The sequence below is a fragment of the Charadrius vociferus genome, unplaced genomic scaffold (genome assembly GCF_000708025.1).
Source record: "Charadrius vociferus isolate BGI_N301 unplaced genomic scaffold, ASM70802v2 scaffold1039, whole genome shotgun sequence".
NCBI lineage: Eukaryota > Metazoa > Chordata > Aves > Charadriiformes > Charadriidae > Charadrius > Charadrius vociferus.
In genome coordinates, this window is record NW_009650167.1 from 560,259 (window position 1) to 586,748 (window position 26,490).

The following is a 26,490-nucleotide window of genomic DNA, read 5'->3' on the forward strand; positions in this document are numbered from 1 at the left end:
CCCCCTGCTTCACAGCCATCGGTCTGGTTCCCAAATCCCACGATGGAGCAGTAATGCTAATTAGGACGTGAGCGTTATCTGCAGAGCCGAAGGCATTTGAATAATCTTTGGTGCTCCCTTTCCCTTCTGGCAACCAAACACGACCTTTCTTCTCCAAAAGAGAAGACTTGTTGTCAAGTGCTGTCTTCTAATACCACAAGCGCTGCATCCTGTAGCGTGTTTCATGAAGATACTAAATTGTCAATGCAGTGAGTGCGTGCAGCTGTGGTAAATCCTGGCTATCATTCAGCTGTATCCCGTTTCAAGTAAAGTTCTTTCTCTCTCTCTGTCTCTTGCGTTAGGCCTGGCTCTTTGTTTATATTTGCATGAGAATTTGCTTTTCTCTGGACTATGAATCTGGTTTGCACAGATGAGGATTTTAGGGAAATCAGGAGGGAGGGAAGTGAAATGCAAGCTGAATCTGTATTTCAGCCACTCTGCTGGTGGGGTGTTTTCTGTTTGTTTGGGGTTTTTTTTAAAGTGGATTTCCTAAGCATGTTTCCCTTCCTCTAATTTGCATGGCTAATACGGTTGTCCTGCTTTTCATGGAGCAATTCCTATTTTTCCTCTATGGTTACCTGCGATGTGACACCATGTAATTATGTAGTGATGCCGCAGCACAAGGTTGCGAAAGGAGTACAGGTTATAAAGGCGCTGTGGCATCATGTTCTGTGCCCTTGGACACAGCCTCTGGTCTTCTCTGACCATCTTCATTCAGTGCTATGCCAACATCACTGCATTTATCCTGTGAGGGAGATAATCCCCGTGTAACGTAGGCAGCACGAAGTGAGCGAGTGCCTTGCTTATGGCCAGGCAGGGAGTCAGTCACTGGGAAAATACGACCCAATTTAGATCCCTAACATGATCGCCCTTTCCTCTCCCTGCTGCTGTTTGCTTCTCATAAAATGAAGCTATCAACTTCACCGAGGTGTTAGGAGGTGTCGTGAGTTAACACTGATACAGGGCACGGCATTTCAAAGCTGCGCAGGCTCAGGCTAACCGTGAAGAACAGCTTCCGAGAAGGTGATCAGATACCAGGCCATTGCCACGCACCGCGTGTGTCAGCTTTGTGTGGCAGAGCGCAGCTGGGTGAAGGCAGAAGCTCTGATGTGGCGTTCGGCTTGCGAGGGACATAGCGTGAACAGAGAGTGCTGCTGGAGAGCCAGATGACACCAGTGTGTAGAGAAGGAAGGGCTGGGAGGAGCCGGGCTGTAACAAATACAGGAAATGAGTTCAGCATAAACCACAAGTTCTCTATTGTCTTAACTTCATATAATTTACAACACTAGAGGTAAGGAAGCTGAACAAATGCCAGCGGGTTTGTAAGATGAAGTTAAATTTGAAGTTAAAATCCTAACACTTTGCCCCTCGTAATGAAAAGTTAAACTCCATCACGGGGTTGCTATGAGTGTGGAAAGGAGGTGTGGGTATGCGGGTGCTGCTCACTTCTGCCAAAGAAAATTGCTCACAAAGTAAAAATGAGGCATTTTAGAGATTCCCTAGCTATTAGAAAATAGGTAAATCTTCTAGGGGGCTAACTGCTTTCCCCCTTCTTTACCTCCAAACGCTCCTGGATTGTGCAGGTCTCAGAGTTACCCCTGCGGAGAGTTGCTTTTATGAAGCGAGAGACAGCAGTCAGATCTTGAGTTCTAATCCAGCCCATCCTGTGTTTCCTAAAGATGCCTGTTTGCTACAGATGTGTTAAAGTTGCAAATGCTCCAGAAATTTAGAAAAATGCAGCAGAAAAAAGTCTGCAGAGCTCCTTACGAAATATATACGCAGCTGTGTGTGTGACATGGCGCAGACACAGAAGAATGCCTGAAGCTGAGCTGTTTCGGAGTTTCTGCTATTACAGTCCAAATGTAAAGAGAAAATTCTGTGGCAGAAATGGAATTGCTTCCATTTGAATCACAATGGGATGCAAACAGATGGTTGCATTACGGGGGGTTTTAGTTGGTTTGGGCTAAATTGAGGTCAATGGAAGTCTAAGATCAGGAAGTTTGCTTTCTTCAACTTGCAAGGATTCAGACATTGTCCAGTTAGCACCAGCTTCACCAGTCACTAAATAGGAGCTGAACTGCAGCAACTGACTTTGTACGTGCTCTAAGTTTATAGCAAACACTAAGGTAATTTAGTTGAAACCTCTTCTGCTGAAGTTAATGTGGTATCTAATGTATTATGGTGTTACTGATGTTTTAACTTGTTGAAAGGCAGTAACTCCGCCTTGTGTCTAACTACAGGTTTGTGCCTACAGTGAGAGCTCCGAATCCAGCTCCAGTTAAACTTCCAAGTCTGACCTCCTCTGCCAACAATCCCACATCATGAATTTTGCCCTTAGTTTCTGAAGGAGCAGATGCTCTCGCAGCCTCCCAGTTTGCCTTAATATGCATTTATCCTGCACTTTAGATAATGAATTGCTGTGCTTTATTCTAGGACGTGGGAATTTTATCCCTTCGTTATAAATAGCGACCATCAGTGCAACTCCAGGATACCTTGGCTTAGCGATGCCTTACGTAGGAATGCAGAAAATGCTAAATAATTTAAAGAGATTCTATAAATACTTTCATATGGTGATGAAATCTAAGCATGACTAATCAGATGAGCCTTATACTTAACAAAACAAATCTCTGGTGAGCCATTGCTGTAGGATACTGCAATTGCTATGGAAAAAACCACTTCTAGCAACTGACAACTGGCAGAAAATGTGACTTAGAGGGAGAGAGTCCATCCCTCCGGTAATCTAAAGCAGGTCTAAAGCAGGCAGACCTTCTGGGTCCCAAACAACATCTTTCTTGTGGTGGAGGGAGGTTACAGCAAAAGGTATCACACCTTTCTACCGCAGGTATTGATGAACGGATGGCTGCAGTAACCTGGTTATGCACCTCTGGTATGAGCAGGCCAAATACTCATCTGCTTGTCTGCAAGCTCAGGCTGAAGTTTCAGAAGGAATTTCTTTAAGATCAGTCTTCAAATTTTACTGTTTCAGACCAAAACAGCATGTTTGTGCAGTGATGTTAGTCACAATGTTTTATTCCGTGGAGAATCCAGGTAATGCAGGCTCCAGAATAAAGATGAAAAATAAGGAAAGACAAGGGAAGGAAGATCACATTAAACAGTTTTGCAACCCTTGAAAAGCTTGCTGTGAATTTGGGTCAATGTTTGGATTGGGTTCTGTTTTTTCCAGGTGCAGTTTGCCTCATTCTCCCTTCATCCCCATCTGTTCTGTTTCTTTTGCAGTGCCAGAAGCTCCGAGAGGTTTTTAACTTGGATTACCCTCACAGCACCTTCCTGCTTAAGACTCTGACTATTGTATCTGGCCCTGACATGGTGGACCTCACTTTCCATAACTTTGTGTCCTACAAGGAGAATGTTGGCAAGGTACTGAGTCTGAGGGCAAGAAGGCACTGGGAAACACTAGGGATTGGGGCATTAAGGGGGGAGCAGGAAAGGAGAGGGGGAGACAGGGAACTGAACCCTGTCAGTGGTGGTACTGGTAAAGTTATAAACAAGCGGGTTTATGTTCCAGTAAGCTGTGGTACCTCCATAACTCTAGAAAATTCTGCCCTGCATGGAGGACCAGTGGAAGAAATTTAATATCTCATTTTTGTCCTTCATGTGCTTTGTATGGATAAACAGACAGCTGAGAAGACTCAGTGGAACAGTTTTAGCTGCTAGTATGTATAGGCAGTAGGAACATGATATAGCCAAGCCCAGCAGTATTGGGACAGGCCTTTTGACCGAGGCCTGTAGTGACAGGACAAGGGGGAATGGTTTTAAAATTGAAAACGAGTAGATTCAGAGTGGATGTAAGGAAGAAATTTTTCACTGTGTGGGCGGTGATCCCCTGGGGCAGGTTGCCCCGAGAAGCTGTGGCTGCCCCATCCCTGGAGGTGTTCAAGGCCAGGTTGGAAGGGGCTTGGAGCAACCTGGGCTGGTGGGAGGTGGCCCTGCCCAGGGCAGGGGGGTTGGGACTGGGTGATCTTTAAGGTCCCTTCCAACCCAAACCATTCTATGGTTCTATGCCCTTTCCATGCTTGTTGCTGTGTACTTCTTGGTGCAGTTCCATAATGCCCAACTGCCTCTGCCTTGTGTGTGCCTTTGTTCCCAGAGCTGGGCTGAGGATATTATGGCCATTGTTCGGAATCCCCTCACATACAACGCTTCTCGGTACACCTTCCTAGAGAAAATGTAAGTGATTTCTGACAAATGTTGTTCTCAGAAACATTCCTGTGCTGCCCTTTCTGTCTGTACTATAAAGAAAAGGCTTCTTAGCATCCAGGTCCTTTGGCAGCCTCCGAAACAAGTCCTGTGTCAGCACAGGAGCCCCAGGGCACAGGCAGGGGGTTGGTACTTGGGCCATATGTTGCATGACAACTGACTGGCACAGAAGTGCTTGAGCTGGTCAAGCACACACGTGGTATTACATGAACTGAAATTCTGAGCCTCAAATGTGTCTCCCATCGCAGTCACAGCACTCACTTCAACAAAGTGCTGCCTCTTTTTCTTTGCTCTGTAATATTGTTTGGTTGGCAACCTGGGATCGCTGAGGGAATGCTAAATCATATTAGATATCATTATCTCATATCTGTATTTTATGTTTCAGCAGAATCTTTCTGATGTCTAAGCCCTTATAATTTGCCTGCTTCTCCTTCCAAAGAAACAGGAACAGGTTCTGTCTGAGGTTAAGCTGACGGTCTGTAAGACCACGATTTTCAGTTAACTGTTAGATTGTTTTCCCAATTGTGTATTTTTTTGTTTCTCCTTACTTAATAGGACCTCTAAGATTGTACAGGTGCATTTTCATAATCTTGTGGGTTTTTCACAGCCTGGTGAAGCTGAAGATGCAGCTTAATGCGGAGGGAAAGATTCCTGTCAGGAAGTGAGTATGGATATTTGTTTTATTGGGTGCTCAGTCAGACTAAAGCCAGAGCAGCTGGTAAGGGGATGGCTGCCCAGTGGCTTCAGCTGCCTACTCTTTCTGTACCTAAGAGTTGGAAATCATTCCCTCTGGATTCAGGCCCTGGGAGGACTCCTACTACACCTAGGTTCCTCCCAAGGAAGCGCCTGGGACATAATTGGGGTCTGCAAAGGAGACCTTTTGTGGGCTTCATCTACAGCAAGAAATTGCATTAAACAGCCATGGATTTCACTTCCTGGCTGTTGCCAAGAAATAATCAACAAAACCAAGCAACTTCGGTAAAATTCTGATAGCAGATGGTTTTGCAAACCTCAGTTGAAAGGTGGATGAGGTGTAGGACTTATTTTACCTTTCATATAAGGAGTTCTGTATTTGGAGAACTTTCTACTTGACTCCGCAGCTAGCCTGAAGGTAGGGGTGCCGTGCTTTCGCTTGTCTCCTTTTTTCACGTGTGACCACTACAGCCGTTCTCCACTGGTGTAATTCCGCTGCCCTCAGGCTTTACTCTGGATGTGCATGAGAGGGAAACAGCCTTTGAGGGCAGACCCCTGGGCCAGTGTTAATGCTGGTTCAAGTACAGAACGATGGAGATTTGCCTTTCACTGTCCCCAGGGTTGGCCTCGTGCATCAGGGTAGGACTGCCATTAGAATAAGCCAAGGCTGCTTTGCTGAAGGAAGACCAGCCTGTTACTTCTCCCCTGTGCTGCATGGCATGAATCTAGAAGTGATTTTGTGCCGCTCAGTGTCTTCCCTAGTAAAATCGCTCTATGGCTGATCCTGTGGCTCCTCCACATTGATTCAACTCGTAGAGTGACAAAAGGCTGCAGTGCCTTGTTGAATTCCCTTTTGGGTGCATAATTTGTTTTAAGAATAAGGACCTGCAGATAGTGCATTTGTGGGTATTCACTGGGAAGTTTTGAACCACTCTGCTTCTAGGTTTATGCTGTGTTATGGCATCACAAGAGGCAAGCCCTAATCACCTGTAATAAATATGCTGCCTACTGCGTGTTATATTGCATAACGATTCCAGATTAAGTCTGTGCTGGCTAAATGGGCTCCTGGATGGTTGATCATTATTCAACAATAAACATGTTTTGTTGTTTGTTTTCTAAACCACCAACCAGCAGAATTTCATTCTGTCAGAAACCAGTGTATTCATCAAAGGGCTTTTAAAAATGTATAGGTCTTTAATGAATAACTCACACTAGGGAAGAGTACATTGAATTGATCTTTAAAATGCAAGCGAGGTAGCATTACTGCAGAGGGAAAGCGGCGTATTCTGAAATAAGCTAGAAAAAATACCTGGTGCAGGTTGTACCTCTTTTCAATGCCCTGGTCTGCTTTTCTTAGAGTGGTAAAAATGCTTTATTGTGTAAAGCATTAGACCATTAAATAGTCCAGATTAAGAGCCAGATTTATAAAAATATTCAGTATCTTCAGGTGCGGGTATATGTAAGGCTTTAAAAACTCCATATCTGAATTCTTCTGAAAATTCCACTGAGCATCTGCTTTCTCTTTAGCCATTTAAATCCCTTTTGAATCATAACAAGGCTGCTGCAGTTTTTGCCTTGCAAAGGGCAGCTTGGGAACCGATATGCACTGAGTTTGCATAAGTCTGCTGCAGCTCCCACTGAACACTTTTCCACCTGTCAACACATTTGGCACTTTTTGTTCCCCTTTTTGGCTGTGAGCACCTGTGATGCCAGGAGCCTAATAGAACTGACGTCTAAATCTGTCCACGGAGACCTCATTGCTGCTGACCGGGATATTCTGAAAGCAGGGAGAGTTCCGTTATTGTTACTATTCAGCAGCAAAGAGCCTGCTTTAAGCTGAAGTCTTGACCGAGTGAATTCTGCCCTGCAGACCTGTACCCAGCTTTCAAAATTTGTGGCACGAGGTCTGCTGCTGCAGGGGCACCTGCAAGAGGGGCAGGGGAAGGACAGTGAAGAGGGATTTTGAGAGTAAGCTGATGCAGGTTAGTCAGAGGGCTCTTACAGAGTCCATAGCAGAAATACAGAATTTCTGCATTGAGGCAGCAGTCAAAAAATCCGGTGTAGGTTTATAAGACTTGGTACATCAGTTACTCCCTTGGAGAAACATTGTCTGTCTTCTCTGCTTCAAGTTTACAGTCTTCTTGTCAGTCTCCTTTGCCCTGCATTTTGAGTGTCTTGCACTCTGGCTGCAGCTCCCAGCCACCCAAACCCAGGCTTTCTGACTTCACTCCTGCTACTTTGTGGTGATTTCTTTTTTCCCTGTCTGGTCAGTATTTTTCAGATGTTTCCTGCAGACAGGAAGAGGGTGGAAGCAGCATTAAGCGCTTGTCATCTTCCAAAGGGCAAGGTAAGGGTTTTGCTAGGTAGCCAAAGGTCTTGCTAGTTTGAGAATAATCTTTTTGCCTACCCTGACTGTGATGCCCTTGGCTATGAAAAAATCATCAGCCCAGTTGCTCTTAGTTGCTGTAAAACCTTTTCCTTACCACTACCTGCCATGCCGTAACAGCAGGCCTGCTAGGATCGATTCTTACTGTTTGTATTGCAGTAACGTTTACGACTCCATCACTTGCACTGTGCGGCACAAGAAGCAGCATGTTCCCTGCCGCCTCTTTCACTGTCTGCTCTTTGAAGCGAGAGATCTGACGGTTAATCTTGGTGCTTCTACCAACCTACAGAGTACAATCCAAGCTTCTGACAGCTCCTACCACTGCATCAAGCTTTAGCTTTATACCATCACACAAGAGGCACCGAGGGACAGTTTAAATAACTGTCCATTCTGAAATAGGGCATTATGGTGCTCCTTCACTCCATCTGGTCTTTCCTAACCACCTTGCCAGGTGTTGCAGCCACTTACTTGCATGGTCACAAACAAGTGCTGGGCTGGGGGTGTTAATGGAGAGGTGAAAGCCGTCGCGGGTTTGTGATACTGACGTGTCTTTATTGCATTCTCAGAATGATGCCATCAACCCGGAGGACTTCCCTGAGACCGTGTATAAAACTTTCCTCATGAATCTTTGTCCACGGCCTGAGATTGATGAGATATTTACCTCACAGTAAGTTTCCCTCAAGCCCCAGCAAAGAACTCGATCTTTTGTGGCAAAAGACAGGCAAAAAGGAGAGGCAAGGGGACCTTATGCTATGTGGTTTGTCTGATCTCAAGCCTTAGAAGGGCATTAACCCAGGCATGAAACAGTGCCAGTGCTCTTAACACTTTCGTTCACAGCCTGAATAAAAAGGATGAGAACTGACTGTGCTGCAGGGACTCTTAACTGTCACCCCCGGGGGGGCGATTCCAGGTCAGCAATAGATCACGCTGATGTGATAGTGCTTGTGCCTAGCCCCAGACCAGGCCAGGTACAGTGTGAGAACCATAGGTCCTCGCGAGTAGCCAGTGCCTTTTTTTTCAAGTAGCTAAATCTGTGGCTTCTTAAATGGGCGTTATCTTACAGGGCAAGCGTTCTGTGAAATTTAGGTCCTTTTAGAGTTCAAGTCAGAGGCTCAAAATGTGCTTGGTGCTCAGCACAACCTTTTCACAGTACTGAATTAGTTAGGAAGAAGAAAGGCAATAGTGGGAAGCATTGCTTACAGGAAGAAATGTAGACAAAATAGAAATTTGTAGGCGCAGGGAGGCGGACACCTATTGCTAACCTCAGGAAGGACCTCTCTTTTGTGAAAACGTTTTTTGGGTAATACACAGGCCTTACCTCTGCTCCTCTGTAACTCTCTCACCTCAGCCATTTAAAAGCAAAGCCCTACATGACCAAGGAGCACTTGGCAAAGTTTATCAACAAGAAGCAGCGAGACTCTCGCCTCAATGACATCCTTTTCCCACCAGCCAAACCTGAGCAGGTGCAGAGCCTGATAGAGAAGTATGAGCCCAGCGGGATTAACATCCAGAGAGGTGAGTAGTCTTCAGCCCAAAGGCTTGCTACAGAGGTAGTATGAAAAAAGCAGAGGATCTTGCATGTTCTGCTACCCTGACGTTCCCAGGGGAGCAGTCACCGTGATTCTCTCAAGTCCCTGTGTTGCAATGCACTGGCAAGGAGGTGCCAGAACCATTTTGCTTTGGTACTATTAACAGCTTTGTTTTCCATGTAGGGCAGTTGTCTCCAGAGGGGATGGTCTGGTTTCTCTGTGGCCCTGAGAACAACGTGATAGCACTGGACAAATTGGTGCTGTACCAGGACATGACCCAGCCGCTCTCACACTACTTCATCAATTCATCACACAATACGTATTTAACAGGTATGGGCAGTTCCAGAGTCTGCCTCAGCTCCAACACGCAGGTACCACCACCCGTGGTGGATGAATGATACCGGCAACCAGTCGGGCAGATGTATCTGCCCTGAAGTTTGGAGGACTGAGGGCTGTAATGCACTCTGAGAAGCTTTGCACTTAAATGCTGTCTAAGGAAAGAAATGTCACCCTGTAACCTAAAACATCTTGTCAGTCTGCACTTACACCTGCTCAAGGATGGCAGAGAGTTCTGTTGCTCCTGTTTATGCAGAAAGTGTCCCACGTGAATAGCTAACATCGAGCCTCCCTCCTTCTGCTCTCCTCCAGCTGGTCAGTTTTCTGGTATCTCGTCTCCGGAAATGTACCGCCAGGCGCTGCTGGCTGGCTGCCGCTGCGTGGAGCTGGATTGCTGGAAGGGCCGTCCCCCGGATGAGGAACCGATCATCACTCACGGGTTCACCATGACAACTGAGATCCTCTTCAAGGTATGGAAAGAGTTTTGAGTTTTCTCTATTCGTGCTTCCTCTTGCTTGGTTTTAGACCGATGTCTGTTTGAGGAGGCTGGCTGAGGGAACTGTCAAATCGATGATGGGCTGAGGGCAAAGATGTTTGAGAGGAAAGATTGATGGCAAGATGACAAGTGAATGACTGTGTAGACAGAATGAAAGCTGACACCCAGACACTGACAGTGGGAATCAGAGATGCTGAGGTAACTCACAGATACTGCTGGAGGAAGCATGTTCTCCCTCTGAAAGTGCTGCCCTGGCTGGGGGCTGCAGGTTGTGCTGGACCACAGAGGTTCACAGTACTCATCAGGAAGGATCCTTGCTCTTCACTGGCTCCTCCCAAGGCCATCATCTTGACTCAGCTTCAGCATGCCTTTTGCTCCCTCCTATCTGAGGACATTCCCTGCTCATTGCAGGGGGGTTGGAGTCGGTGACCTTTAAAGGTCCCTTCCTACCCAAACTATTCTATGATTCTATGAACAAATATGCAATAGGTTGGAGTTTGTGTACATTTTTGGAGTGGGAGGAGCAGAAGAGAGGTTGTTAGGTGGATGAAGATGAATGAATGAATGAGGGAAATGCGGGCAGTCAGGTAGAAGAGATGGAGAGATGGCTGAGTAAATGTGCCTGCATACAGAGGGCTGTGCAGCAAGATGGACATTAGGACAGAGGATGCATGAGGATGGTGCATTTATGGATAGGTGCATCAGAAAAACAAACAAGATGACTTTTAGAAAACAAACAGTTAAAATTAGTTTATCTTCTAAGTGGTCTACAGCAGGCTTCTGTGGCTTACAGCTTCACATGGTGGTGGTTTGGAGGAATAGGTTTCAGTCCTTCCTAATTACATGAGTGTGTGGAATGTGTTCAGTGGAGCAGCTGCCCTCTAGCATGCTGGGCAGATGGCTTCCCTCAGGATTCGGCTCCCAGGCGTCCGAAGCACAGTGCAAAGCCTACTCCCTTGGAAATATAGGGCATTTAGCCACAGAAGTTATAAACAGCTTGCAGGTTAAAAATCAATGCATCACGCTTATTTTTCTGCACTCTTTTACACAGCTGCTGCCAACAGGCAGACGCACTTTAGTTTCTTTTTAAAGCTATTCTTATTCCATATCTTCCCCCCAGTTCCCGTGCTTCACTATTACTAAAATATTTATGTCGGGGGAAAAAGAAAACCCAATCCTTAAGATCAGAGATATTGTCATATTCAGTGTCAGTAATTTCCCAAATCCTGTAGTACCACTGCTGCTTTTTGCACAGCAGTTCACTACAGATAGCAGAAATAATGACAGCTGTAGCTGCTGTAATTGCAGAGTTCTGCTAAAGCATGTGACGGTACCTCAAGGAAATTATAACCTGTTAAAGCAGCATGTGCCCGGGTTTTAGTTTTACATAATACGTAGATCTTTCCCTCCACACCTCTCTCCCTTTTCTACCATTGCCTGTGGCTTTTTAGTAGCTTTTCCTGTAGCTTCCCCTCCTCTGAACCTTGCAGGCTTCTGTGATCGAAAGTCCAAGTGGTCCATGGAGGAGCAGCTGTGGCAGCCTCCCTCAGTGCTAAGGTCACACTGAACCAGGATTTTGGGGGGAGTAAGGGACTGTAATCACAAAGGAGCAAATGACACTTCCTTACCATGTCAATTAGCAGCACCAGAAAAGAAAATAGTGGAAAGTCTGTGGCAGTTTAACAGGGGCTTGGGGAAAATATAATTATTTTTTCTTACATCATTAATGCTGCGAACGTTTCCATGGTATTTGCATTTGAAACGTCAGCACTGCTGGTTACTGAACATTCTGGTTTTCTCTGCTGCTAGACAGAAGGATTTTATAACCAAGTGAAATGACAGAAAATCAGACAGGTTCGGAGGAAGGTATAAATAGGGTTTGAAGCAGTTTAATCTGGTGCTGCATACACCTTTCTCTACCAATTTAAAGTGCATGGGGCAGTGGCTTGCCTTTATGGCTAGATGATTTCACATTCATTTTGTATACACTGAACTATGTAAGAAAAATAAAAATTCATATTCCTACATCTTCAGCTTCTGTTTTTTATGCAAGCTGTTGAGTTTAGCTGCATGTTGTATCCTCTGGAGCTGGAAATCTGGGTGGGTATGAAAAAGAAGATTAGTCACTTTAAAGAGAAGCCCCTGACGATGATCATTTTGGAGATCTGAAACCTGGGGGTCTGTTCAGTGGGAGGTCAGCTGCATGGCTCTTATTAATGAGTGCTGATTTTTTTCTCTGACCATTGCTTCTCCTTTATGCTTCTCCTTTAGGATGCCATTGAGGCCATTGCAGAAAGTGCTTTTAAAACATCTCTCTACCCTGTCATCCTGTCCTTTGAGAACCATGTGGACTCGTGAGTATCTAGTGACTGGGGACCAGATGTGGGAGAAGTGTGTTCTCTGTTGTCCAGAGCAGAAAGTATGCAGGCAAGGGCTGCTGGGGTGTCAGCGAGTGCCTGAGCTGAAATGAAACATCAGTTGGGATTTCTGAAGCGACTGAAGGTGGGTCAGAGCTGAAAGATGAGCCATAAGCTGCAGAGTGAGAGTGACCACAATTGTGCAGCCTTTTAGCTCGGGATTGCAAAGTATGAACAAATGGGAGTTGGCCTGGGAAGGGACTTGAAGATCTGCATAGCTGTCTGGGTGAAGGCAAGAGATGGTTTTTCAAGTGGAGTACACAGATCTCGAGGTGGTTGTTCATGCTAAGTCCTGGATTTGGGCATCGGTTTTCCTGTTCACTCCTGCTTGATCCCTTTGTTTGTTAGGCCCAAGCAGCAGGCGAAGATGGCCGAGTACTGCCGAACCATATTTGGAGATATGCTGCTGACAGAGCCGCTGGAAAAATACCCAGTAAGTGGAAGTTGGGAAAGGAGGCTGGTGGAGAGGTCTTTCTGAAAAAAATGATCTCCTAGCACTCCTGGTGCTAGGAGATGCCACAACAGACACAAGGACAGTGAAAGAGAAGGTGATGCCGTGGACAATAAGCCTGGTTCATAGTGGTGAGCAGCATAGTAAGTGGATGGAAGACCTCTCAGTCGCAGAAGTTTTCCCAAGCACTTCCCTGACTCTGCTCTTATTTAACATTCTGTGACCTGAGTGGCTTTGGAAACCGAGCCCTAGGGTAACCAAGTTGTGCCAGTTGTACCAAGACGAGTCAGTGTATTTTTGTACAGGGTACTGTTTCAAATCTGTCTGCCAGCATTGGCGTTGGAAAGAAAGAGGAACAAGGGCTTAGTAGCATTTCAAGCTCTTCCTACCAATGCGTCTCAATTCCTGTGACCGACCTGGAAATACTCCCTTCCAGGCACAGATGGGCAGCCAGTGACATGCAGAGCTTTGTCGCTTAGTAAAGCTCCCCATCTGCTTGTCCCTAGTCAAGTGCTTATTTGTACAAGCACATTTTTTGTGGACACAATGACGTCTTTGGTGATCCCCATGCCACTGCAACTTCAGCTGCCGTGTTAATGGACGCTGATTTACAAACACCAGGCAGTGTCTGTGTTCTGCAAAGCACAAGGCAGTTCCTTGGCACACGTAGTGGAGGGGAGAGCTGAGACACCTAGCCCAAGCATCTATTTTCAAGCACTGAGATCAAAAGAAGAGCTGAAAGGAAGCAGTGAGCAAATCGGCAGTTGCCTACTGTCCAGAGCCATGTCCTTGTCCAGGCAATTGGGAGAAACAGGGAGCGGGGCTGAGGAGAAACAGTTCAGGGTATTAGCTAAATTATTAATAGGCCTGATGCTATCTGTTACAGGGGGAGTGTGGGTCGAGAAGCAGTCTGAGTCACATCCTTGTCTTGAGCCACCTACTCTGGGATCTTTTTTTCAAATCTGCTGCAGGCAGAGTGTTTAAATACGGCCTGAGTGCTGATCTAGGACTGGGGCTCTGGGATAATGAGAGAAGTAGGTGGAATAGGTGGAATGTGAAAGCCAGAGGTGTGTGGATGCCTTCAGGCTATGTAGATGGTTTTTTTAGCTGTGGTGCAGGATGGGTAGCTGAGAAGAGGATGGCATGTGCAGGCAGCAGAACATCAGAGGGCTGAGAGGTGCAAAATGCTGGTCTGAAACTGAAGACGTAGAAAAAAGTTATATAGATAGAGTGGGGTACGCTGGCAGATGGAGAAATTAAAGTATACCATGCGTGAGAGATGTGTCCGTGCACCAGTAAATGGCCAGAGGAATGGTACTGGGAGGGACAGGAGAGATGAGTGTTTGAATTCTGTCTTTGTCATGCAAATTTAGTATGAACTTTATCTGTTTCAGCTGAAGCCAGGAGTTCCTTTGCCGAGTCCTAAGGATCTCTTAGGGAAAATCTTGATTAAGAACAAAAAGAACCAATCTATATCTGGGAAGAGGCAGAACTCTTTGAAGAAAGGGAGGAATGTGGAACCAGAAATCATCGAGCAGCCAATGCCAATGGATGCTGAAGATACTGGTATGTCTGAAGGGAAAAGGGGACTAGTATAGCTAGATGAGCAAGTCTGGCCCACTGGAGACCTTCCAAATCACCCAATACTAGCTTGAGGCAAGCCAATACTAGTCATTAATTCAGTTATCTCAAGAAGCAGCCTAAGCTTCGAAGAGCAATTAAATCTTCACAATATTTTCAAACTCTTCATTCCAACCAAAAGAGACAGTCGACTTATGCCCTGCCCATCAGTCAGCTCTTCTGCCTACTCCAAGGCATATGGCTGCACGAGTGTGTAATTCATTGATACACAGTGGCTATTGGTTTTGTGGAAGAGTGGATAATTTTTTACTGGTTGTAGCTCTCTGATAACCACAAATTCATCATGGCCTGTTTCTTCACCGTGAGGTTCTTGAAGGTTTATAGAACCTTCAGCCCCACTCTCCTCCCCTCCTCCAGTCTGAAGGATGTCACCTCTTGGGCTCAGGGAACCTATGGTAGGACAGTGAATTTTCAGTCCCTGTGATGGTAGGACCACATGAAGTGATATGAAGACAAGGTGAGCGCCACTACAGAGCACCTAAACATGGACATTTATTCCCATTAATGTGTGCGACCTTGGTGGGGAAAACAGCACTGTGATTGTCACTCTTGGGGTATGAGGGAAGCCTGCAGGAGGAATGATTTGGTCCCTTGAGCGTGCTAGTTCGTATTTGGATTTCGCTAATAAAATTGTATGATTTTTCCACTTCTTATTCCTGCATGACTTGATGCTGAGGATTTGCAGAGCTCTCCCTTGCCAGCAATCTGCAGTGTCTTGTCTCAGTGTGCTGCTGATATGTACTGCTGATGTGGGCTGCGTGTGCTTAGTCTGGGCAGGTGATGTGGCTGAAGAGGAACCAGAGGAAGAGTATGAGCATCTCGGAAACCTGGATGAAGAGGAAATTAAAAAGATGCAGTCAGATGAGGTACTGTCACTGTTGTTCCTGTGTTTTTTTTTTTTTTCTGGCCTCCGGTTTACTCTAGGGCCTCACCATATTGAATAGAGATGAACCCAAAATGCAAAGGGGAATGAACAGTGCTATGACCAGCTATGGCTTTCCTTCCCCCACGCAACACGGCTTTTGCAGGAGAAACTGAATAAGAGAAATGATGTTGCAAGCATAGAGAATATGGCAGAAGAGTTATTATTTCTGACTCTGCCTTTGATATTATGCATGATTTGGAGATAATTGTTTGCCTTCAGGGTGTTTGGAGAGGCTTAGCCTTAGTCTGATAAAAGTTGTTACTGAAACATGAAGTGCTGCCGCTGAAGGGGGAAGGAGGAGATCAGCATTCTCTTGAATAATAATTAAAATGTATTTCCCATTTCTACCTCCTAGTATCTCTCAGAGAGGAGGGAAAACAATGTTCCTGGTTTGTCCCAGACTCCGTGCCTTGAGGGGTTAAAGATAGGTCCTGGGCTTCTTACATAGTGGCTTCAGTTTCAGGTTTTTTCCAAGTTACTTAGAAACTCTGTGCCCCTGACTACACTGCCCACAGTGTAATTGTAGGACCAGGAAGCCAAAGAAACAGGTGTGCTCTGGTCGTGGCAGCCACCAGAGTTCTTTGATTGTGAAGCCCAAGCGTGTTTTGTTTCATCTCTAGGAAAGGTCTCTCCATCTGTTTTCTCTTGGATTTTGTTTTCTGCTCAGGGCACTGCTGGTTTGGAGGTGACAGCGTATGAGGAAATGTCCAGCCTAGTTAATTACATACAGCCTATCAAATTTGACTCCTTTGAAGTTTCTGCCCGTAAGTCAAACTCAGTCCTTTCAAAATCCCAAGTATTTCTGTTCGGCCAGGAGAGTGGTGCTTTCAGATGCTGCTGTTCTCCACCTGCTTTTGTGATTTCCTTTCACCCCATTTTCTGGTGTGTTCTATTGTGTTCTCTCTCTCCCACAACGCGTGGGATGTCTCAAACACTTCCCTTCTGCCCTCCTGCCTGTAGTAAGGAATTGGTAGGGAGATGACAGGGCTATGTCAGATACTGCTCCCAGTTATACCAGTGAGGATGAAAGGAAACAGCCTGGAGGCCAGTGACATCTCTGTGGGCATGCCCAGCTTTTCTTAATCTATGTGACTGGCCTTCCTCTTCTGTGGTGACTGGACAGAGAAGCATCTCTAACACTGAAAATGCACGCAATTTCTTTATACACAAGAGGTTCCTCTAAACAGTTCCCACATTTGGGTCTAGCTTTGAGTGTGCTGGTTTGAAAGAATGAAAAGAAAAATAAAAGGGGGAGTGAAGAAAGGGAAACTTGACAAAATAAAGGACTTTGTGCAAGACTTTGAATATTTGGATTCACTTGGAACTAAAACTTCAGGCAGGAGCTGTTCTCCACTGAAATCCAGGAAGAGATGGGCAAAATTATTGCCATTGAAGCTTCGCAAGCCTGTCCTGTCTGTACTCTGTGAAGTTCCTGTCCTGTAGTGCACAACCACTGTCTCCCTGGTAGAAACAGTTCACTTTTTATGGAGTATTATTTTTCAGTCCCTTTTCAAGGGACCAGAGAAAGGAAAATTGTCTTGATAGAAAACGGCACCTGGTAGAAAGTGGGAGTAGAGGCCAAGTGCTGCTTCGGGCCATCAGGCCCCGCACACAGAGTAGGGGCTGGGCATGCCTTTCTTCTAAATGCTTTCTTATCTTCTGTTTCTAGAGAAGAACCAGCTTTATGTCATCTCTTCCTTCACGGAGTTGAAGGCTTACGATCTACTAACCAAGTTCCCTGTGCAGTTTGTAGAGTATCCTTTTGGCAACCTTTGGCCAGTGCAGTTGGTTGTAAGGAATTTGAGAGCTAATCCGAAGCTTGGATATCGCTGAGGCATATCCAACTGCCGTCTGGTTTCAGGACCCGCTAGACTCTTCATCAGAGATAGAAGTGCGTGGGTGGGATGTGGCATCTTCCGGGGTGACTTGGGGGCTGTTCACAGGGCTTCTTGACAGGCTGCACCCTACTGTGGTGAATGCCAAGGCTGCCAGGTGCCTGTCCTTAAGTGGAAGGGGTATGGGAAAGGAGCCTGTTGTTGCCAAGGCCTCTCTTATTTCTTGTCTGGAAGGCTCTGAGCATTTGGTAGCAGAGCTTAAACAATTTTCATAATCCAAATATGTGAGCTCGCCCCAGGGTACACAAGGAGTGCTCCAGACTTGTTTCCAATAGAGCAACTGTAGATATAACAAGCGACAGATGAGCCGGATTTACCCCAAAGGCACCCGGATGGACTCCTCTAATTACATGCCCCAGATGTTCTGGAATGTCGGCTGTCAGATGGTGGCACTCAACTTCCAAACCATGGGTGAGTGTCACATTGTCCTCCAGCTTCTGAGTGGGTGAGGCTGTGTGCTCGTGTTCACTCTCTTCCTTTGCTGCTATTTCCTACCACTGCTGTTTCCCTGTATGCGTTTATTCCATGTGCCTTCTCCCAAAGTGGTGGTGTTCTTTGACTCTATCTCCCCCAGACCAGAAGCACTTTTCTAGGCCCAGCACAAACCTGGCACACAGAGTCCGGGATGCCGGTCCTACACAACTGTGCCTACGCACATACGTGGACTTGCTGTCACCCAGTGTCAGGGTACCGTCTCTGCCTGTCCAGTAATGTGACGTCAGGCTAAATAATGTGCACAAATGCATCAGAAGCTCCTGCTTCCCTGAGCTGCTTCCTTTTCTGCGAGGCAGCGGGCAGAGCTCCATCTGGCTGCAGGACTGGCCTGGCTATGCTATTATGTCTAGTATTTTGACCTGAATGGGGAAGAAGGGCCTTTCCTTGTGGCACAACCAGCATGAGAAGGAGACAAAGAAAAGCCTCTAGAGAAAGCTATTCCTTACCCCTCTTCCTTCCTCTGTGCCTTATGTATAGAGAGCGTGGGAGACTAGCTGTAGGATCAGTAGGAGAAAAAAAGAAACAACTTAAAAAAGGGAGAGAGTGAGAGATTGGTTATGAAGAGGATATCATACTGAAGTCAGGTGCAGAAACCACAAGACAGTATTCTCAAGAGAAGTGGCAGAGGAGAAGATGGACTGAGAGGACACCCAAAATGAAAGGGGGGAGTAGAGGGGTTCAGACGACTATTTACTTCACACCCAAAATAGCAGGTACTTCTTAAAGTAGGTTGTAATTTAGTTCTACCCATGACTTATGGTGCAATCATAAGCAAACGACTTACCTTTCTTACAACAGCTGCTGTAATATTTTTCCCTGTAGGGTGCTGAGAGGATTAATTAGTTTTTGAAATGGCTTTGTGAGCCTTTGGCTAGCAGGGACTGTGAAAGTACAGCGTCTTTCAGCTCACTTGTAGCACACAAGCCACCTGATGAGGTCCCACAGAAATTTTTCTTACTGTGTTCCTCTCTATCTCAGATGTCCCCATGCAGCAGAACATGGCTCTGTTTGAGTTCAACGGACAGTGTGGCTATCTGCTCAAGCATGAATTCATGCGGCGTCCAGACAAGCAGTTTGACCCCTTCTCTGTGGACCGCATTGATGTGGTGGTGGCAAGTACCCTGTCTGTCACGGCAAGTACAAACCATGGTGCTGTTCCTCCCCTGACAGCCAGTTCCTGGCACCACGTCTATAACTGGCATCTATGTCCCCACTATTTATTACCCAGTAGGGTTCTTAGTGGCAAATGAACCCCGAGAGTCCTGTGGGAGAGTGTTACCATGGCAACTCCCAGTCTTTTCACTATTTTAAATTAATCATAATCGCATGAAAATGGAAAATTAGCATCTGCCACGCAGAAGAAGCCAAGGCTGCGATGGTGGGGAGGGAGGAGGTTGGAGGAAGTGCTGAAGCAAGAAACATGGGTGGTGGTAAAAGAAAAAGCCTGTTGTGGATTGCAAGCTGCAGCAGAAAAGATGCTTTGGGGTGGGAGAGCGACTTTGGGGTCAAGGTATGGGTGGGTTCTTCTCTTTTATTCTTTTCAGCAGCTGCTAATTACGTTTCTGCTTGTTCATAGATACTCTCTGGTCAGTTCCTCTCAGACCGCAGTGTGAAGACATATGTGGAAGTAGAGCTGTTTGGGTTGCCAAGGGACACGAAACGCAAATATAGAACCAAACTGACCTCTAGCGCCAATTCCATTAACCCTGTATGGAAAGAGGAGGCTTTTGTTTTTGAAAAGGTAATAACATTTGTTAGTAATTGAGACAGAGAATCCTTAAAGATCCTGTTGGCCACAAGCACTGCCTCTTGAGAGGTCAGCAACAACAGAAGGGGCTCCCTTCTGGAGATCTCGGTCATGGCTTTAGACACACAAAGCATTAGGTATTGCTTTCTCAGATAACATCCGAACAACAATATCCAGAACAACTCTCCGTCCATATTTCCCTGAACAGACAAGAGGTAGCTGGGAACATTTCTGGAAATAACAGGCATCAAAAGTCTCCCATTTGTGATGCACTTCAGACTGAATTGACTAATCAGCTTTGAAAATTTCAAGCGCTGGGAAGCAGAAAGGAACTGAATGCCTGTGGTTAAATTGTAAATGAGAAACAGACAAACTGGAGAAGTGATGGGACCAGAGGGAGGTTTTCAGTTGTGCCAGAATACGGAACGCTGCCCTGTTTGTCCACAAGAATCCAGTGGTCACTACTCCAGCTACAGGGTATGGGGAAGTTAAGACAAAGGTGATAGTAATGTTTGGCCTTTCTGCAGGAGCAAAAAAAAACATGTTACACAATTTGCCATCAAGCACACTGTGAAATAGCAGATATTTTCAGCCTGCTTGCAATGTGGTAGATAAATATTATCCTCATTTCAGAAAAGACTTTCAGGCTGCAGTTCTGGCAGAATAATTTTTAGTTCATTTTATGGCAGAAGAAAATGGGGGAGGAAGAAGGCAAGAGCCCTTATGGCAAAGTTACCACACTTGCTAAATTATCCTGCTGAGTTCACTCCTGCTCTGGAGAGCTGCTTGATGGAAGCTGTGGTATGGAGGATTGTTGCCCCATTTTTTCTTTAGGTAAACTGCCCTCTTGTGATCCCGTGCAGTCTCTCCTCTGAGAAGCCTGTGTTTTGTGGCGTTTCTGTCAATTAATTTGTGTCTGTGATAAACTGTAGCCTTAATTTACAAGATGCAGAAATAGGCAGTGATTCCCTTAGAGAGATGGCATTGTTGTGGTAGAAGGAGGAGAGAGTAAAGTTCTACTTAGTGAAGCCAGTATGCTGTTAGGAGTTAGAGGTGAGGACCCTGGTGCCTTACTCTGTTTTTTCCTTAGATCATGATGCCTGAGTTGGCGTCTCTCAAAATTGTGGCTTGGGAGGAAGGAGGGAAGTTCATTGGTCATCGTGTCATTCCTGTTATCGCAGTGCACTCAGGTAAAGTTTGTGGAAATTCCTTCAGCTTTTGTGCCCTTGAGACCTATCCATTGGAAGCTGGGAAGAAGATACAAACATCTGCATATTTTGTTACTTCATCTCCATTCCTTACTACTTAAACTCCACACCACTGAAGGCAGCGGAGCCTTCAAATTCATCCTACTATAGCCTTAGCTTAATTCTGTAATATGTTCACCATGCCCTCCTGTAAAGAGAGACTTTGTTGTACTGTTGGAACACAGACAAGAAGGGACAGATTCTGTCAGCTTACCTCTTCTGCTTTCTGTTTTCAGGCTATCACCACATTTGTCTCCGCAGTGAAAGTAACATGCCGCTCACCATGCCTTCTCTGTTTGTCTACCTGGAAATAAAGGACTACGTTCCTGATGCCTGGGCAGGTACTGCGTGTTGCAGTGTGCATGGGGGGTGCTCTGGCTTTGTCCAAACTCTGATCCAGAAGCATTTTTCCAGCCCAGGGGGTGCTTTCCTGCTGCACCCTCAATTCCTCGTCAGGGTGGGACGTGAGCACACGCCAGCATCCTGTCACACCCTTGCTTTCACCAGAAGAGCGGATGCGTGCACTGTAAATGTGACTGGTTCCCCGTGGGGGCCGAGGCACACACGTCTCACGTGTAGTGCAGATCTAACTGTCTCTCTGGTTTGGAACGGGTCGGGTTTTTTACTACTTTTACTGAGAGGCAGGGAGAGGTTTCCGTGAGTGAAGAAGCGATAACTGTCAGGCACTGAAAAGAATAGGGTTTTAGGGAGCACAGGAGTTTTCCCCTTCCCCATTTGAAGAGAGGGAGATTCTTGCTGGTACTGAGATAACAGTGATCTTCCTTTAAAAAGGGGATGGTCAAACAGCAAGAGATGAATCAGGAAAGAAGCCCTACTGGAGGTATTAAACAACAGAACTTTTTAACAATCATGAACAAAGCCATGCAGAATGTAACAGCATCAGCCACACAAGTTCTTGTGAATACTTCTCATGTTTACTCTCTCTTCCCCTGTGTTCATACAAACGAACGTCATTCATGGGGAAAATCCTGTGAAATTGACGGTTTTAACACATATTTGTAAAAAAGATGAAGCTTATACAGCATTGGACTAGAATTGGAGCAGGGAGGGAAGGTTAGGGAAGGCTTAACCTGGCTTTGGATTTTGGGTGTGCTCTTTTCAGCTTCATAGAGCTGCCCTGAACATCAGCTGTGAGCCATCATCTCAGAAGGGGACTGAGGTGAAGACGGTCCCCTCCTTTTGTGCTGTCAGGGAGAAGTTTGTTAGAAGTAGAGAATACAAAATATCCCTTCTCCACAATTTCCTGTCCTAAGCCATGAAGGAAAGCAGAAGGCAAGGAAAATCAGAGTACAATGAGTTACTTGATAATCCGAGCAAAGATGTCCTCTTTGTTTCTAGATCTGACTATTGCTCTCTCCAACCCCATTAAGTTCTTCAGTCTGCAAGACAAGAGGTCGGTTAAGCTGAAAGATGGCTCGGTGGAGGTAAGTTTTTCCAAGTTCTGTCATTGTCTCTACAACATGTGGTATGGATTCAGCCTGAAATAATAGAGCTTTGCTTTATCTCTGATCTTTGTTTTAGAGGTTTGGCACACAGAGGAACTTTCCATCTGCTGAAACTAACGGGATACCAGACTCCACTGGGAAATTCAGCGCTCCTCTTTCTAATGGGCCTGCAGGTAAAGCTGTGGGTGTGGGGTGAGCTAAAAGTAGAAGGGAAAGCCTGTACGCTCAAACAGCTGGAAAGAGGCAGTGCTGGAGGATGAAGATCCTCGGTAGTGGGGTCAGAACCTCTCGGGCCAAGTCACCAACTTAAATTTTGGTGCTTGTCGTTAATGGCAAAAGTTGTAGTTATCCCCTGACGCTTGGGGTGCAGTGAGTGTGATGTGCGCACTGCTTTTACTCCACAACAGGAAAGTAGCCCCAGGTATCTGCTGAGAATACCGGGAAGCAAGCTGAAGGCCCAACTGGCATGAACATCGTCTTTCCCCTCCAAGGCAGGGCTAATGTATTGGGGTAGTGCTGCTGTTTCCTGGGCTGTCTTGCACGTATGCTGAGGGCTCTGATAGATGACCTCAGTTTTCCAAGTTCAGCACAGAGTTACCAGGAGATAACTACAATAAGAGGAAACCACTGTCCAAGGATGAAGTGGCCCATGGCAGAGATGTAGTCTCTCATCTTGAGTGTGAAATTGGAGGTTGGGTATTGATTTTGACCAAAGACATGATAATTCTGGATATTTGAGAGACAAAGGTTTTAAGATCTGCCTTGGCTTTATCCCATAAGAGCTCACTGCTCTTTGTTGTTCTTTTCAAGGGTCTCTTTCTGTAGATTGCTGTTGATTTCTGACATTTTAAGTATGTTTAGATCCCCCTGAAAACTCTGTGTCTTGTGAAAGTGTGCTTGTACCAGTGTCCAGTTGTATAATACTTGGGAGCTTTAAAGATTAGTAATTATATTCATCAGCTCAGATGAACACTAAACTCGTTACAAGATCCATTACAAGTTCAGAGTGAACAGATCCCACATCTGGCATTCTGCAAGAGAGGGAATGGAGCACAGTCCTGTATTTTGACCATTAACATAACAAGGGCTACGTAATTCTGACCAGTCAGATGAGTTGAAAAAAGTTATGGATTTGTTTTAGTAGAAATCAAAAGACAAAGTCAGCATTTATTACTACATTTAAAGAAGCTCCAGCAGAGAAAGATCTTCCTAACAGTATGTTTGTTCCTTTCATACTGGTACCTTCTTGGCCTTACAAAACAAGATAGCCAACAAATGATGAAGGTGTAGTATTGGTGAAAGTGCCAGCAGAAATGTTCCTCTAACATGCTTCTAATCCAAAGTAATTGACAAAACAATTTCAGGTTAGGTAAGAGCATGTCCCCTACCATACACTTAGATAACCTCATTCTCCTCTATTGTGTTTTATAGTAATTGACAGCTAATCACTGTTTCTTCCATATTGTATCAACTATATTGATTAGTGTCCTTTCAAATATGTTGCTGTCAAAACAATCCGTTTTCTCAAATTTCAGACCAGAACATCCTTCTCACCTAATCAAAACAAGTTTACGTGTGCCAAATCATCACTAGCAATATTCAGCTAATACAAAGCAAATGTCCTTTTTCTCTGGCAAGGCAAAGAATCCTGTTGCCTTTCTGCTGTGCCTGTTAACAAAGTTCCCAAGCACTTCAGCATCTCAGCAGCTTAATTAATTCCTTCATGTGGCCCATGTTCTTGATGAACTCTCTACTGTCTGTCTTCAACCCGAAGATCCAAGATAGAACATAAACAGAAACCTTTGTGATTTCAGGAGCAGCGGCTTTCGCCAAGGACGAAAATGTGATAGAAGTGATGCAGATTGCAGGTAACTCCACTCGTGCTGTTCACATAAGCTGTCAGTCATCTTACAATCCCTCTCTGCCCAATTTTTCTCTGCAACAGAGATGAAGCCTGTTTTGCAAATTAAAACAGACCTGACCCAACCCTGCCTGTTGTAGGCAGCACTAAAGACAAACCACATGAATCTTTGGGCTCAGGGACCCAGTTTCCCTGCCTGTGGCACCATTTGCCCATTTTGACAACTGCCACAGTGTGTGGAGGAGCTCTCAGGCTGGGACTGAGCTCACAGCAGGTCTCAAGGAGAAAATCGGCTTGAAGTTGCCGTGGTCCATGCCTTACACAAGCTGAGGCACTGTCATCTGCACAGGTAGGTCAGAAGAGCTTTGGACTGCTCCAGCTTTAGCCCTCTGAGGCCACTGGTTGCAGCAACACTGCAGCAAGTCAACTTTCTAGCGAGGCGGGAGGCTGGAGCCGTCACACAAGGTCTGCTCTGGCCAGACTGGGTGGTTCCTTTACCCTGACTAAACCAGAGCTGATGTGGCCACAGGGAATCTTCAGCACGCGTGCACCCTCTCTAAGCATGTATTGTGCACCTGCTTCTCTGTGTCTTAACGCAGCGTGATACAAATCAATACAAAACACTAATAACCAGCTGGCCTAATTATGCAGCAAAACTGAACTGAAGGCACAAGAGTAAACCTGCTGCACTCAGGACAGGTTGTCAAAGTTTTGGTTTTAAAAGTTATTCCTGAAGAAAAATGTTCCCCCGGACAGAGCTATGATTACTCTAGATATGTATTCTGGTAAAAGGCATTACATAATACGGAAGCACAGTGGGCTCTGGTTTGAGAGTCTAGACTTGCATTTAAGCCGTTCCTCACATTTCCTCAGTATGAGCCTTTTGGAAGGAGTTGACCCGGCGCAGCACAGCATTGTGTCGCAGACACACCCACAAGTTCTGTTAATTTTTACACATTCCAAGCCAAAAAAAAAAGTTACTTCCCCTGAGAAGATAACTCCCTGTAGTGTTTCTGCTACAGATAACCACATCTGACTGACTTGCTACTGCCAGATAACAAGTTCTCCCAACAGTTCACGGGCATCCTTCCCCTCTCATTTTCATCTGCCTCGAAAGCCCTTTCATTTATTCCTCACAACTGAAGAAGTGCCAGGCGTTGCACCTGGAAGGGATGAAAGCACCTGTCATTGTAACTCAGTTTTGCAAAAAAATCAGTAATGAAATAAAAAAGGTTTTCCCTTATAATTAGAGCTGCCAACTAGCTTAACAATTGGGCTATATTTGGGATACTTAGAATTGTGGAAAAGGGTGCGAGGCACAAGACAGACAGACTGGCACATCGCCGCTGGTGTGTTCCTCTGGCCAAAATACCACAAGGCAGCAATTCTGGCCATCCCCATGCCAGGCATCCACCAGATGGTGAACTGAGCTGCGTGTGATGCTGAAAAGAGGGAGAAAAAGCTGAATGAAGTGCTGAAAAAACCTGTCTGACCCCAAAAGGCAACACAGCAGGTTGAGAAATGTTGGGTGAGAAAAAAGCCTCTCTTTATTTTGTATTTTAGAGCCTCAGACAGCCAGCCTCGAAGAACTGCAGCAAATTAAGGTCTTTCTGAAGCTGCTGAAGAGGCAGGAGAAGGAACTGAGGGAGCTGGAGCGGAAGGGAAGTAAACGGAGGGAGGAGCTGCTGCAGAAATATTCTGTGCTGTTTTTGGAGCCTGGCTTCTGTGGAGGCAAGAAAAGGATGCTGCATGCTAGGAAAACCCAGAAGAAGAGGTAAATATGGCACAGGGTCTCCAGCAGGGCTTGCCCCGTGGGTCGCCTCCCTAACCCAAAGCGGAGGGATCCCCAAGAGAAACACGGGCTGCCATTCTCTGAAGGAAGCATGGAGTGGCGCGGGCATCCACGTCTCCCTGGGTTTATACGGTGTCGGGTGTTCCCACTGAGGGGTGGGTAGGAAGGTCAGGATTGTTTCGGCATCTCTAGAAGCAGCAGAGCTGCTGTATCTGTTCTGCAGGAGTTTGACAACAGGTGACATTGGTCCATGTGCAAATCCTGTAGAAATGGCAGAAAGCATTGATAGCCGAGTTACGGAACTGAGGGAGAGGCTGGAGATGGACCTCATCCAACTGGGGGAGGAACACCATGATGGGATTCGAAGAAAGAAGGAGCAGCATGCCACAGAGGTAAGGACTGCAAGTGTCAACAGAAAACGTAGCCTAGGAGAGCCCTGCAAAGACAGCCTGGAAAACCAAGTTCTCCACTAACCTGTGAGACTGGAGTTATGGCCACAAGGCAGAAAACACCCCTCACAGCAATTGTCAGGTCCGTGCAAGATAATTGAGAATGTAGACAGTGATGCTTATTTGTTAGACGCTATAAAAATCCAGCAGAAATGTTTTTTTTAAAGGTCTGCAATTTGAAAGAAGCACTGTCTGGGAGAACATCAGGCTCCATCTGCTTAAACTCCCCTCTAGGAACACTGGGTACAGGAGGCTGTACCACGCTTCTCACGGCTCCCTGCTTGGTACTGTACCGTCAGAGCGAGGGTGACACACAGGTATGTGGAAGCCCTGCAGGTTCACCAGTGGCAACCATTGTTAAAGACATGCTGTAGGGGCAACCAGGCTCAGCGCTGTCATTCATCCAG

General features: G+C 45.9%; 1 protein-coding gene across 1 annotated transcript in view; it reads left to right on the plus strand.

Moving 5' to 3' along the window:
• Positions 1 to 26,490, plus strand: part of PLCB2 (phospholipase C, beta 2) — a 51,689-nt gene that overhangs the window by 12,828 nt on the left and 12,371 nt on the right. The window contains exons 4-27 of the mRNA XM_009892428.1: positions 3,277 to 3,417; positions 4,148 to 4,227; positions 4,865 to 4,918; positions 7,222 to 7,297; positions 7,903 to 8,003; positions 8,685 to 8,851; positions 9,049 to 9,195; positions 9,514 to 9,671; positions 11,969 to 12,051; positions 12,463 to 12,547; positions 13,960 to 14,131; positions 14,975 to 15,072; positions 15,799 to 15,895; positions 16,801 to 16,885; positions 17,313 to 17,437; positions 18,500 to 18,654; positions 19,098 to 19,262; positions 20,359 to 20,458; positions 20,752 to 20,856; positions 21,875 to 21,960; positions 22,058 to 22,154; positions 23,796 to 23,849; positions 25,406 to 25,616; positions 25,858 to 26,026. Coding sequence (XP_009890730.1) covers positions 3,277 to 3,417; positions 4,148 to 4,227; positions 4,865 to 4,918; positions 7,222 to 7,297; positions 7,903 to 8,003; positions 8,685 to 8,851; positions 9,049 to 9,195; positions 9,514 to 9,671; positions 11,969 to 12,051; positions 12,463 to 12,547; positions 13,960 to 14,131; positions 14,975 to 15,072; positions 15,799 to 15,895; positions 16,801 to 16,885; positions 17,313 to 17,437; positions 18,500 to 18,654; positions 19,098 to 19,262; positions 20,359 to 20,458; positions 20,752 to 20,856; positions 21,875 to 21,960; positions 22,058 to 22,154; positions 23,796 to 23,849; positions 25,406 to 25,616; positions 25,858 to 26,026 — 2,811 coding nt within the window. The remainder of the gene's footprint in view (positions 1 to 3,276; positions 3,418 to 4,147; positions 4,228 to 4,864; positions 4,919 to 7,221; positions 7,298 to 7,902; positions 8,004 to 8,684; positions 8,852 to 9,048; positions 9,196 to 9,513; positions 9,672 to 11,968; positions 12,052 to 12,462; positions 12,548 to 13,959; positions 14,132 to 14,974; positions 15,073 to 15,798; positions 15,896 to 16,800; positions 16,886 to 17,312; positions 17,438 to 18,499; positions 18,655 to 19,097; positions 19,263 to 20,358; positions 20,459 to 20,751; positions 20,857 to 21,874; positions 21,961 to 22,057; positions 22,155 to 23,795; positions 23,850 to 25,405; positions 25,617 to 25,857; positions 26,027 to 26,490) is intronic.